General features: G+C 38.1%; 1 protein-coding gene across 1 annotated transcript in view; it reads left to right on the top strand.

The window, feature by feature from the left end:
- ROCK1 (Rho associated coiled-coil containing protein kinase 1) overlaps positions 1-14,782 on the top strand; it is an 83,507-nt gene that overhangs the window by 67,165 nt on the left and 1,560 nt on the right. Inside the window, exons 28-32 of the mRNA XM_066562324.1 lie at positions 4,188-4,258; positions 7,995-8,083; positions 9,206-9,284; positions 9,402-9,663; positions 10,453-10,660. Coding sequence (XP_066418421.1) covers positions 4,188-4,258; positions 7,995-8,083; positions 9,206-9,284; positions 9,402-9,663; positions 10,453-10,660 — 709 coding nt within the window. The remainder of the gene's footprint in view (positions 1-4,187; positions 4,259-7,994; positions 8,084-9,205; positions 9,285-9,401; positions 9,664-10,452; positions 10,661-14,782) is intronic.

Raw genomic sequence — 14,782 nt, 5'->3', positions numbered from 1 at the left:
TTTTTTTGACTGAGTTTCTGGGTTGATCAGGATCTGAATAAGAAGCAGTTTGGTAATTAAAGGAGATTAAGTGACATTAGTGTAGTCAAATTTCACACACTTGTCAAAGAGCTAAGCAGAGGGTGAAAAAGGAGTGCAGTAGCATTATAAAGATAACAAAGAACCCAGCCAGACTTCAGAATAGAAATAGCCCGTGCCACAGAAAGAGGAAATAATCCAGCACATAGGTTTTTTCCTGCCAACCAGGTAATTAGTGTACAAATCAGAAGGTGACATATTACAGCAGCTCATTTGCTATAGTTTTGTTGCATGATGTTGATTGTCTTCAACTGTGTGCCAAGTTCCCATCACTCCCACAGCTGAAACATGGCCATTCCTTCAGAGCACCTTGAATAGCATCTTGTTTTCAAGGGCTGGATGTGATGAGTGGTCAATAGCTGGTGTACCAGTTCTAAAGGCAAAGACTCTATTAAAAATTTTTTTAGCAAATAAATGATTGAATTTTATAATAAGTAATTATAGTATGATTTATTCATTTCCCTGTCAAAATAAAAACATCACCAGGGAAAAAAATAAAGATACAAAATCACGAGGGAAAAAAATAAAGATACAAAATAATAGAAGCACGTATAAAAGAATGATTCCATGGTCATGATTCTGGCAATGGGCAGTTTTTGGTTTAATTGAGAAAAAATTTTATACTTACAAAATTTTCAGGAAAAAATAATCTCTATTTAGAAATAGACACAGAGAAATCACATGGTAACACACTTTACAGCTGCATTTCTCTTGGAGCTGTTTTCTGTTTGCCATTGGCTTAAATATTCCCTCCAATTTTGGTAGCTGCTAGGACAACTTATACTCTCCCAAGGTGGGGATTGCCCCCTTTACAAAATCCAGGCTATTCTCAGGCTCTTGCTCACTTACATGGGAAAGATTATGTGGATGAAATTTTTTCCTTGTATTCAATTCTAGGCATGTTTTGTAACTCTCACTCCTGATTATTGATTCAGATAGCAGCTCATATCTCAGTTGGTGTCCCCAGTGTTAACAGAGTCCTTGCTGAAACAACTGAGGTATTTGCTTTTAAATTATGCCTTTGGAATGATTCTTCCTCCTGGCTGGACTTTGGGAGTCTTTATACTTGCATGATTGTAAACAGAATTCTTTTTTGCCAAGACGGAACACAATCAGGAACGGAACATGAGGGTTTTTCTCCTAATTGTTACAGGGCACTTAACCTGTTGTGAATTGCTCCTTTTTATCTGATTGGCAAGATCATTTAAGCAATTGAGCTGCCCTACAGGTTTAGCTGCAGCACATAATATTTTACAGCATATGTTTTCATGTTTTGCACAAAGATAGGATGGAATAATAGATGTGTGGGGCACTTAAGCAGCAGTTTTATATAAGACTTCCTGAAGCAGCCTGAATAAACCTGAATAAACCCCAAAGAGAGATCCAGTCAGAAATCCTTGGTGCAATCCACATGAAATTATAGTAGGACAGTCTGCAAAAGGAAAAATCCAAATTGGAAGAATGGAAAGAATTAGCAAGATAGTATCTACAGGTTTTTGGTTGCTGTGGAAGACTCTTTAGGAGTAGGAATTCTTGAGCATTGGAAAGAGATGCTCTGCTGTTCCTGAAAGCACCCACATTACTTAGCTCCAGAGCAACAAAAAATCTCATAAACACATATAGTCATGGTTGTCTTGTGTGATTTTATTGAAGTCTTACTGTTAGCACTCCTATCATACTGAATCCCTATGAATCCTGGTAGTCTGGATGCTAGCAATGAAGATGTTTGGAATAGAAATCTAAATTTAAAATATATTCAGAGAAAGCTACAAGATCTGTAGCCTTTATGGAATTCTTTCTTCATATCCTATTCAGATCCAGCTAACCAGATATTTTTGAGGTCTATCTTAGACTTTCTGGATTGCAAATATGAGGTATCAATTCTGGTGTTTTTTCCAAAATACAGGGGAGTTGTCAGGCAATAGTTTCGAGCCTATTTTTAAAGACAGGAATGGAAGATTCTTCTTTTAAGTCTAGATAGCCCATATTTTCTTAATTACTTAATCAGAACACTCATAAATATTAGTCTTCTGGATCAAATATTTGTGAAATGGCCAGATGAGCATTTGCAGTTATGCTAAGTCTGTCAAGAGAAATGAAAATGCACTATAAATATTACTTGAGAGGAACCTTTGTGGTGAGGTTGGAATGAAGGAGCTCATCTACCCTTTCAAGAGTACATTTGGTTCCAGACAAATTTTAGCTTTGTTGAAAAGATGGTTAGAAACTGTTACTTTCAACTGCAAGATGTTATTCACAGCTCAGAAATCATCTCTTATTAAAATAGAATTTGCTCCCTAAAATAGATTTGTTGTAGACAGAAAAGAATGTCGACAGATTCATTTGAAATACCTCATTTACTCCCTACTTCTTTTAAAATTGTTTCCAGAACATGCTGAAGTAGAAGGAAACCTAGAAAAACTTATACTGTGCCTATAAGCATCTTGTAAAATTCATCATCATTGGATCTTTCCAGATTTTCATATGCCACTATTTCAACAGAAGCTTTCTTTTCTTTTTTTTAACAAGTCATCCTTCCTATATTCCTTTGGAACAACAGTTTTCCATACTTTGTTTTTTTTTAGCAATTCATCACTTTGTTTTGCAATGAAAACCTGAGTTCTAGGATGTTTCTATAATTTCTAAAAATGGAAGAATCTTCTCTTAATGTAAAAATTAATCAAAGTATTCAAAACAAGATAAAAATATCTGTGAGGCCTGTAGACATGAAGGAAATAGGTTTTCTTTTCCAAAGCTACTGAATATCAATAACTGGGGAGAGTCTGGGATAGCAGAAGGGGTAGGGTTGGGGGGTGTGGGGCCCCTTACCCCCCAGTCCCCACAGTTGTTATGCAGATGTGAGAAGGCAGGGAAGTACAAATTTCCTTCATTTTTCTGGGAAGTTTTCTTACAGGAATGAGTTCTGCTAACATGCTTTTATTACAGTTGGTATCAGTACTTCAGTGGCCCTCTAGCATTTTGAAGCTATTCTCTGTGGAGAAATGATGGGAAATGATTCCATATGCCTAAGTGTAGTACATTTCTAAATATTGCCTGCTGTAAGGCGAATGTGGGAAGGGCTTTTACATGCCTAATTATAATGCCTTGCTAGGCTGTCAGTCCCATTGTAATTCTATATAGCTAAGCATATGGACAGTAACTTTCATACATTTGAATGCATTTCAGAACTTGCTGGGGTACACCTCACATAGAGTAATTCCTGAAGGACAAAAGGAACCAGTTGCTCCTCAGGACATAAATAGTTGCGGAGAATGTTTCAGAAAATTTTAACTTAAACTTCTTGAAGTTTTCAATGCTACTATTACCTTGCTTCATAATTTTAAATTTTAGAAGCCACTCGCAGTTAGCTGGAAGGGTTTTCTAAATCAACAGTCCACATTAGGCAGATTGCTGATTTTCCTGTGGCCCTTTTTTGTATCATGCTAAATTATTTCAGTAGTTTAATGGTGGGAAAATAGGGTACTACATTTCTCTTTGGATAATTTTTCACTGAAAATTTGAGTAAAACACTTGTCTCTTATTCTTTATATCTAGTTGATTCTTCCTGCATTCCTTATTTAATTATCTCCTATGCTTATCTTCTGTGAGTAATGGGACACCCATGTAGCTTTGCTTGCTCTTGTGCTCTCTCTCCTTTTTTTGTTTCCTGTGGAAAATGTGGATCTGATTTATTTTACTTCCTGCATCTTCCTGCTGAGTATTTTCATACAGCCCCTCTGAATGTTAAATTATGTTTACATTGAAAATCTCCTAATTTAAACTGTAATATATTTTCAAAGCAAAGTCTTTCCTGCCTGGCTCTTTGCAAACTATTTACATACAGTGTTAGATGTTGGCATCAAGGAAAACAGCTTTACTTTTATTGTGCAGTAACTGTGTAATCAGATGTTGGCTTGTGATGAAGCATGAATTAAATGCTTATATCTTCATTTTATTTAGCTGTGCTTTTTATTCTGCATTGCTGAATAGGTAATTGCCCATTACTGCATGTAGTACATCTTCCTTTCTAGTAGTAGTTTGCTTTTGTGCTATTCTGCTTTATTATTATAAATACACAAAATTATTAAATATGCATTTCTTAAAACCAGAATCAAGACTTGAAGGTTGGCTTTCAGTACCAAACAAAGGAAATATAAGGCGGCATGGCTGGAAGAAACAGGTACAGATGCCTTTTTTTCTTTCTTCCTCAGTTTCCTTGGAAAAGTTTCTAGGCATGTGGTGAATTGGTTTTACAACTTGTATTTAAGAAACAAACAAAATAATTAAGAGTAATTTAGTGTATGTACATTATTGAAGAAAAAAAACCCCAAGAAAATTCAAGTTCAGTATGAAACCTTTAGTAATGACATTGTGCAAATTTGCAAGAGGGGAGGAACTGCTTTACAGTGAGCATCTTGGAACCATTAAAAATCACGTTTCTTCTTTGAGTAAGCATCTTTATATTTCTGTTACTGAAAAAGAACCTCTTTGTGCAACTTGGCAGCACACAGTAGGGATTACCACACTTAAATGTTCTGAAGGTCATGGAAGAGTGCATCACACTCTAACTTGCTACATACCATTTCCAAGGATGTTTCTGTCTCCCTTACCTTTAAAATGATAGGTTTCTCTTAAAAATAACTGATTTACTCTCAGAAATGGGATCTCTGTGACAGAATTCCCATTCCAAGCAAAGCAATCTTGTTGTGCCTCTGCAAAGGTTATGATCTGTTTCTTTGAAACTTCCAATATTCAAATTGAGATACTTAAAACCAGTTTCTGATTATCTTTTCTGGCTTTTCAGTTCCACCCCTTTTATCATCTTTTAGAACAACTAAATACAAAAGTGAACATGGTCTCTAGAATTTTTTTTCAATTTTAAAAGCTAATTGTATTAAACAGTTTTTTTTCCTTCATCTTCTTTATATTCAAAGACTGCAACTGGGAACTACTGAGTTATTAATCACACTTTTGAAGTAACTTTCTAATTCTTGTTGAAAGGTATTTCTTAAATGCTTCTATTTATATTCACATTCTACAACAGCTGGAAATGATTCCTATAAAATTTAAAGGAGAAGGGATTCATTCCTGTCAGAGAAGCACTTGAGGGTTTGTATTGAGTCTTTAGCTGCTGTGCTCCTTCTTTGAAGTACTGCTATTTTCAGTGGGCTTCCATGGCCTTCTTTATACACTCCAAGTGTTGGAGTTCCAGACCTGCCTATTTTTACATCAATATCAGACCTTGGTGATTTGTCTGTAAGTTAAAACCACTGCCTATTCTGGCTTGCTGGGAGTGAGTGATAAGTTCTGCCCTATTTCAACTAATGGCCAGTCACCTTCCCCCCACCCCTTCAAGTAAGGGAGGAACAAAAGCAGAATTAATGGCTTAACAGTTTACTAAAAGCACAAAGCAGGACTAAGACAAGCACAGTAAAACCAGCAATATTAATAGCAAAAGTATGCAGAAAGAGAAGGTGCTTTTTCCCACAAAAAAGGTGTTCACCACCAGGAACAAAACCAAATGGCAAATGCTTCCGGTAGATCTGTTTGATTGCTAAGGCTGCTTGAGTTCTCTTGTTATAGAATTGACAGTGCCTGGCAAGAATCAGGTAGCTTTGTTCTGTTCTGAATTATGTAAAATACTGTGTCATTTTCTGTCAGAATGCTTCTAAGTACCCTTCTGTGGTTGTTTTGTAAAAATGGAGATTATTTTTGCATTCTCTGAGAAATGAAATTTTAAACTCCTGATAAATGCAGCTTCTCCAGTGAAAGACTATCAGAATTTCTTCAGGCATGCCCAGTATAGGCATATTTACTTGCCTCAAGATATTTTAGGCAGTTAATCCATTCCTTTCCAACACTTCCATAGTTTGAATGTGCTCACACTTTGGAGGAATTTGAGCTGCAGATGGATGGCTCAGTCATGAAATAAATTGTACTGATAAGGTTCCTTAACTAGCTGAGGCTCATATCAGTGAGACACAGTAGTGAGGGACTGTGTTCACTCACATGTGCATTCTGTTGCCTGAACTGAACTGCACTTGTTTCAGCTGCTCTTGTAGCTGAAACAATCTGGCAGGTGGTCAGCCTCCTCAGGTGCTTCTCTTCCTAATTCTCCTGCAGTTTCAGTTTTGTGAAAGTGAGAGGTATATGCAACCTCAAATATAGGCATGCCCAGATTAAATTAAAGGAAAAGCAAAATCATATTACAAGTGTAATTGGATTGATGCCTGAGTTGTTACAACTTGAGCTGCTGCATTTCTGTCTCAAATGTCAGTAGTACTGATGTTTTTGCCTGGTGCTCTTTGACTTATTTAGCTTAATTTAGAAGGGGGTGAGTGTGGAAAACTTACTTGAGAATAAACACTTGTTACACCTAAAGCTAGCACTGAAATGGATTACCCTTATTTTTATCTGGAGCTTCATTTCATCCCCAGTGAAGGTGATAAAATATCCTTCAAAAACCATTGTAGAACAGAACTACTGTCAGAATATTTTTTATATGTTCACAACAGGATATTGACGCTGTTGTACATAACTTTTTTTTGTGAGGTTAAGTTGTTCTTTCACCAAGGCTTATCTATAGTGTCATAATTGAATTCCTTTACAGCCAGAATTTGCATTTGTGATAGTTGTCATCTGAAGGGCTTGCTCTTATCTCTTAAAGGCGAAGGTGCACACTTCAAAGATGAAAAAGGCATTAGTTTTTATTGGAATGGATAAAGGAATTGAAGTACAGTCTTTTTCTTCAATGGGGAAAAAATCACAAGAGGTTCACACTTAGTACTTACTCAAGCTGAACAGGCTTTCTATTAAGGAGCTGTGACAAAATGCCCTTTCATGGCTTTTTTTAGATGCATTTCAGTAATTGAGAGTTACAACTGTAGCTCACACCTTGCACAGCACATTTTAAAAATGCTATTGTATAAACTTAAGGTGACTTTCATACTCAGGTTTTGAGGTCAGCTTCAAGTGCTATGTAAAATGAGGTTGAAACCTCCCTTTGTAGAAGGAGTAGACATTTATTCAAATTACCATCCAGTTACCTGCCAGTACTTGGATTCAAGATGAACTATTGGTGCATTCACTCTCATGCTTTTCTGTCCTTCTGGGTTATATTTTATGTGAATCTGGAGATCAGTGTAGACAGAGCTGCCAGTTTCTCTCCTTTTAATCCTCCTTAGTATCTTATATCTTACAGTTCCTTCTAGAACATTTCAAACTGCAGGGGAGGGAACAGCCACAGCTGTCACTGAGCTTATGCTTCTGGAGAGTTCCAGCAAAGATGTCAGACTAGCAACTCCCAGTGAAGAGCAGTAGGCAGTGAATTCCAGTCTTGAACTTACTGGGACGGGCTTAGGTTAGAGGTGTTTGTTCTTCACTATCTCAGTGTATTCATGGGTACCAGACCTCTGTTTCTGCTGATTCATTTGGGCCCTTTATTTTACCAGTCCATTAAATTGGGAGTGTAGGAAATAGCAGGAGCCATGGGACTCTGTTTTAGCCTACCAGCAGTTTGGTGTGAAGTACTAGTGAGTCCTGCAGGCCTGTAGAACTAGAGAAGGTTTTTACAACATTATCTATAAGTGATAATTTTTCCTTCATATCACTCAGTGATACAGTAAATTTCCTAGTGGCCTGCCAGTAGCAACTGAAATTTGTGACTTTGTGTACAGATGGACTTGTAGAGTCATCACAGGCATTTTAGAGTGATCCAGGGACAACACAGTCACTGCAACTGTAGCACTGCACAACTGTCTGTAATGTAGCTGCCTTCAGGATGATTTGAGTATCTCCTGATATTAATTTGAAGCCTTTCATTTACTCTGGCTTTTTATGTGCATGTGGGAGTATATTAGGATAAATAATTGCTTTTTAAAATGCGATTTCAGCTGTTTTACCCTTTCTTTCCACAGTATGTGGTGGTGAGCAGTAAAAAGATACTGTTCTACAATGATGAAAAAGACAAGGACCAGTCTAATCCATCTATGGTACTAGATATAGAGTAAGTAAAGTCATTGTTAGTTTTGGATACAAATTGACAAAAGAGTGTTGTGTGTGAAATAGCAGATAGCAAATCCAGAAGCTTGAAATAAAAATTCCATAAATAATTTTTAATTTCCCATACTAGTTGGAAAATGTCTGTCTGTATTTTAGTGTACCATTAACAGAACTTTGACAGTACTTGCTCTTTGTCCTATGATTGCTATAAGTTGGATAAAAAGAGAAAGGATCATTGCTGTTCTAGTCCAAAGCATTTCTAATTTTTCCAGCTGTTTTCTGTTTAAAGTGGTAAAATATATTAATTGTGGTTCCCTTACATTGGTTATACATGAGGAAAATTGTATCAAATATCACTGAAGCCCCTCACTGGTACATGACTGTGATGTTTGGACAGCTGATTGACATTATGGGATCTTACAGAATGGTAATTGAAAAAAGTTTTAGAATTCATGAATAGATGTATCAGGGGCTACAGTGGTCTGGAAGGACTCTCAAACTCAGGAAGTGTTTCAGCTGCCAATTGCTCATAACCAGGAAAAGAGTTATTTTTTTCTTAGAACTGTTTCGTACTCTGTTTTCATAAACATCTGCTATAGCCACTGTTGAAAACAGGATCTTGGGAGAGGTGAACTGAGAGTCTTGACTCACATGATGTTTGTTCCAATTTAAATAGTTTTTTCAACAGCTGGTGCCCCAGATTTCCTTTTGTGATGTTTTGGCATAGATTGTTCATCAACGTGATTTAGTAAAAAAAACTACTGGATAGTATTCTACTTAATATGGTTACTTTCATCCAGGTTTTCACAATTTTTTTCTAGCAATAATGTTAGCCTTCCTAGTGTTTTGAGGAAGTATTTTAATGCCTTTATCTTAAGTAAATTTACTGTGATGGATCTTGAATCCATTGTAAGATAACCCTCTTTCCATGCTGTGAAGTATTTTGATCTTATGTGGGTAGACAAAATCTGTATGGTTTATGAATTAGTTCCCAAAATCATACTGCAGTGTTGAAGTAGGTCGTGTTGCTTGCATAATTTCTGAGAACTTCAAAGCAGTTTGATAATTGTTCTGAACCATACATAACTTTTTAGCATTTTCTGATTTCATGTTTCTTCTAATCTAGTAAGCTGTTTCATGTCCGGCCTGTAACTCAAGGAGATGTATATAGAGCTGAAACTGAAGAAATTCCTAAAATATTCCAGGTAAAAAGATAGATATTCTCCTGTCTATTTAACTCTCTTGAAAAAGTGGTGGCTTCTTTGAAGAGGATATAAAAGTACTTAGTGCTTGAACAGTAACACAGCAGTGTTCTTTTTCAGATTCTCTATGCTAATGAGGGGGAATGCAGGAAGGATTTGGAGGTAGAACCAGTACAGCCGGCAGAGAAGACAAATTTTCTAAATCACAAAGGCCATGAATTTATTCCCACGTTATACCACTTCCCAGCCAACTGTGAGGCCTGTGCCAAACCACTTTGGCATGTCTTTAAGCCCCCTGCTGCCCTAGAATGTCGAAGATGCCATGTGAAGTGCCACAGAGACCACTTGGATAAAAAGGAGGAATTAATTGCACCATGCAAAGGTATACTCATGGTTTTTTTCTGTTCTGTATTCTCCATGTGGTTAAGCCAAACCTGCTGAACTACTGGAGGTGAATAAAAGCACTTCAGTTTAAATTTAAACTTAAAACTGAAGTTCCGTGATTTTAGATGTGGAAGTTGCAATTAAAGCAATAGGCTGTTACAGTGTTTATGAACAGGCAGCTGTGGCAAACCTCTGTAGGGAGGTCTGTGGGTATACCTGATGGAGCTCTGCTGATGGCCCTAAGAGCACAAGGTTCCCTAGAGGTTTGTGCCCAAGTACTGGGCAGCTCCTTGGTGCCCTCACCATTCCCTCTGCACTTATACCTGACCCATACTAGGGACAATTGCAGTGGCTGCATCAGCAAGCTCTGCTGAGATGCTGAGACCTTGCAGAGGGGTTCTTCAGCCACCTCATAGACAGGAGGAAAAGTTTCTCCTCTGTGCTGCTGTGAAGTGGAGCATTCAGGGTTATGTACTCTGGAACTCGCCCATAAGGCACCCACACAACTTCCCAGCTTATTAAAATTGTAATTAGTGTAAGTTTCTCATTTCTCAAATGTTCATCTTAGACTCAAGAATCTCAATGCAGAATGACAAATCGTGAAAAACATTATGTTCATAATCCTCCCTGCTGTTTGTTGTCTTCCAAAAATATATAAACAAATCCAATATAAGAATGTATATAGATGCCATTGTTCCTTCCAGTGGCACAGTTGGTGTGTCATAACTGTTACTTTGATAAGGAGCCTGGGTTTTCACTGAATCATCTTCCTCCTTTTTCCTTGTAGTGAGTTATGATGTAACTTCAGCAAGAGATATGCTCTTGTTGGCATCCTGTCAAGATGAACAGAAGAAGTGGGTGACACATTTAGTAAAGAAGATCCCTAAGACACCACCATCTTCTTTTGTTCGTGCTTCTCCTAGAACTTTGTCTACAAGATCCTCAGCAAACCAGTCATTCCGAAAAGTTGTTAAAAATACTTCTGGAAAAACTAGGTGAGAAATAAGCTACAAAAACTACAGAATTTCTTAGCTAAACCCCGCTCAGTTTATAAATCCTATTCCATGTGAAATTGTAAAATAACTCCACAGTTATGGCTGCTAAAGTGCTGATCTAAATCTTTGCTCAAATCTCAAAGGAAGGAGCAGAATTCTTCTGTTATGGTAAATTTATCAGTTCTTCACATTTGGAAAGGCACCATGGAGGTGGTACCTGGCCTGCCAGTGTATGGCAGAGAGCTGCTTGCATTTTTTTCCTGTTCAAGGCTCAGTGGATATGGCAGTAATGGTATTTAGCAGCAAGGGTGGTCCACAGTCATCCCATCCATGGATTGACTCAGAGCTTGTGTATGCTAGAAGTCTTCTGCAAATGGGGCTAAAATGAGAAACTTATAGATTCTGTCTGTTGTTAGGCCAATTCTTCTGTTGTCAGGCCAGTTAAGTATTAATTCCGTTCTTCCTCTCTGCTTACCCATTCCCAGTTGTCTTCTGTGCCAGCAGTTGGTTTTGTAAACTATTTGTGACCTTATGCATTAACCAGGACATGATGTAAAATACACTTTTATAATGCTTAGGTTGCTGTAATCTGATTTTAATCTTTATTAGCTTCCTGATACAGTGTGTGTGGTTTTTCTCCCCAAATAACCAAATGAATTGACAGTATAGAGTAGAAACTAGTGTCTCAGTAAGGAAAGAGTCTTCCCAGATTGGCAGGGCTACCAAACATTCCTGGCATGAAATGCAATGAAAGCAGACCTTTATTATATGTTATATTATTATATAATATGTTATATTATTATATAAGGAGACATGGGGTGTATCATGAAACATCCTCCTTGGAGGGAACAGATGAGAAAAAATATGAAAGACAAAAGGGGCATTGATTTTCTTGTCCTCAAGACTTCTATCCTAAAACATAAGTGATGATAGATAGTTTGGGTGGGAAGGGACCTTAAAGATCATCTAGTTCCAACCCACTCTGCCAGGGTGGATCAGGTTGCTCAGGGCCCCATCCAGCCTGGCCTTGAACATTCCTAGGGATCATAATTTTGAGATCATAATATATTCAGTGAAGGCCTTCAAGATAATCCCATACTTCTTTATTTCACATTTGGATATTTAGAGTTGTAGACCTTCTCTCCCAAAACCTCTTTGAATTGCATTCTGAGTATGCTCTCTATTTTATCCTTGCAAGGTCCTCTGGTAGCTGTAATAACCAGCTTTCATACATACTCTTTTGGGAGAAAAATCAATTTTCTTAAATCAATTAATTGATTATTTTTCACTCTGTCTTAAAAGAGGTGCTGGATTGGAGTTGCCTTTAGCAAGAATAAGTCTGCAGCTAATCTGCTATAGAAGGAACAGATTTGGATATTTGAAAGTTTACAGTAACTCTTAAAGGAATGGGTATGTTTGGGGACATCACTTACCCAGACTATTGCTGTTATTAATCCTGTTAGCATTGTCCTGTTGAGAGTGCTACAGAATCACAGAAATGCACAAGTAGGGAATGGAACTTCTTTAAAAAGTGAGAAACACCATTATTAAAGCTGTGTTTTTAAGATCCTAAAGATACAATGAGTCTAATAGCTCACCAGCACCAGAAGGAGGACAGCTGCACATTCCTGAGCTTTATCTTGTGTCAGTTCATGCTTCACAGATTACCAGAGTGAGCTGATCTATTTTTCAGCAGAAAATTAATCCAGGAATGTTTTGCCTAAAGGAAAGCCAAAAAACCCAAAGCATGACAACAATAGCAATCCAACCCTAACTCCACAAAAGAAAAGCTTGTGATTTTTTGTTGGGTTCAGAAGTTACAGAGGTCTGGGGGAGAGCCTCAAGAACGAAAGGAGAAAGGATGATGGTGATGGTCTTGCACAAGTGGATGTCAGGTCAGATCAGCTCTTCCAAATAGTGCAGCCTTGTGTTTTTTCCAGCTGTCCTGGTGTACAACCTCTGCTCACACCTTTCTCCATCACCCAAGGAGATCTTCCAAGTTCTTAGGAAGAAATAAAGCTCTTAGGTTTTCTGTTAGTTCAGAAGTATGGTATCTTACCTCTTTCCCTTCTTGAATTTATCTGACAAGCTGTGACATGAATCAAACAGTTAACATTTACATTACTCTTCTAGACTGACCCCAAATCCATCAGTGAACTTGATGACATAACTGATGTCTTCCTTCTTGATGATATCAAATACTGACAGAGCTTCTAGAACATGTAATTAATTACAAGAAACTCTGTTTTAATGCTGCATATTGTAGTCACTGTGGAGAAAGAGTCCTATTGAGCATAAACCATTTAGAGAGGCACAGCACTTGAGCAGCAGAGGTGCTGGGTATGTGTGTGCTCCTGCCTGTTGTGGTGCCTGGAGATGTCTGCAGGAGGCAGGTGGGGCCCTTGGAGGAGCTCCCTGGGTGTCTTTGTGACGCTCTGTCCCCATCAGACTGCTGGCACTGGGTTGACTGGAGTGCAGTGGGGCCTGCATGGCAGCTGCAGAGCAATGAGAGCCAACAATGAAAAGATCCAGAGTTCCACTGAGCAAAGAAGCATTAGAAAAAGGCCAGGCTGGAACTCTTCATTCTGGCAGTTACACTGGGGACATTTTTGTGGTTTTCTCAGACAAGCTTTTTGTGAGTTGTATCTGTGAACTAGACAAGTACTGCTCTGATGGACTGTGCCCAGCCTGTGCCCTGATACCACTTCATATTCTGTCCTGTGTGTTTAAAAAGAAGAGGTGATGGATGTATTTTAGGAAAATTCACTTCTAATGTACCAATATTTAAATTTGGCTTATTAAATAAATTCAAAGTGTAGCTTATATACTGAACAGTTAACTCGTAGCTCAGCACAGTAGCTGAGCTCATTTGACAGCCTGTTGCTACCTAAAGGGGAGGATTTTCCCTCTCTGTCTTCTTTTCCTTCTTTTCTGTCCTTGGATCCTAGATAAGTATTCAAAATGATCCATTTTGGACCCTTCCACGAAGGTACACAATTCAGTTTCCTGACTGTCAAAAAAATGTAGACTAATTGTGCCAAGCTAGTGAGTAGATCAGTGCACTGAGAAGTGCAGTGATGGCCAAAGCTGAGGACAGGTAAGTTGGAGGATGCTCTGCTGGGGTCAGGGAGGTGATAAAGCAGAGGAACACCAGGCTGTTTTCCTCTCAGGAGGCAGTCAGTTATTGGATCAATGGACTCATGCATCCTGCAGTTCTCCTCCTCCCTCACCACTTTACCTAGGTGTGGGAATAAGAGAAGCAGTTATGGTTTTTTATGGGATATACATATCTGGGTTTTACTGAGTATCTGAAAATTGTTCTCTTGTCAGACAGTATAGCAGAACTTGCCCTCGGTGATGGAGTCCTACCATGTAAGCAGGCATTAACTGTTTTGTTGAATGGATACAGATTGAACACATGCTTGAAGACCTTTCAGTACATTTCATTCAGGGTATGACCCACCTTTCTTTGCAGTCAGTAGGCAGTGCTTCCTTGACTTCATGGAGAGGTGTCTCAGACCCATTGAAAGGAGCTTTGCATATAAAAGTTCATCCTAAGTTCTATTCCTCATTTTAAGAACTTATCACTAATGACAGTGAATCAGAACTTCACGATGAACTTGCTGGCATTTGCAGTACTGCTTCAAGATCAGAACCTACACTGTATAGCTTCCAGTCTGCTGATTTATTCACATTGTATTAGCACAGCTGAGATCTTTTGTTTTAATACAGTTGGACTTGGGCACTTAGTCAATTTAATGCATGTTTGAAGAGGAAAACAACCAATCAGCAAAATTCCTGTGCATCAGATGAGCTCTGCAACTGCATGTGCGTGCTCCTAGCCTAGAGAGCCTTTTCTTGTCCTGCAAGTGAAAGAGGGTCACCTTGCATTTGCCATGAATACACCCATGATTGTTGACTCTTAATTGCTTACTTGTAAAGCTGCAGTAATACTATCATCTGTCTGATCTCTGTGTTTGCTTAATGTTGTTTGAAACTGAGAACAGTTTGTGGAAGATGATGTAGGTTATGATAGCATTGTACCTTGTCAATTGAAAAAAAATTCTGTTAAAATCAAGTATTTTCTTCACTGAGGCTCTTGGCAAACATGCACTAGTGTTA

This window comes from Molothrus aeneus, chromosome 1, assembly GCF_037042795.1.
Source record: "Molothrus aeneus isolate 106 chromosome 1, BPBGC_Maene_1.0, whole genome shotgun sequence".
Lineage (NCBI taxonomy): Eukaryota > Metazoa > Chordata > Aves > Passeriformes > Icteridae > Molothrus > Molothrus aeneus.
The sequence above is the reverse complement of the archived record's forward strand: the minus strand, read 5'-3'. Positions and strand labels throughout refer to the sequence as shown.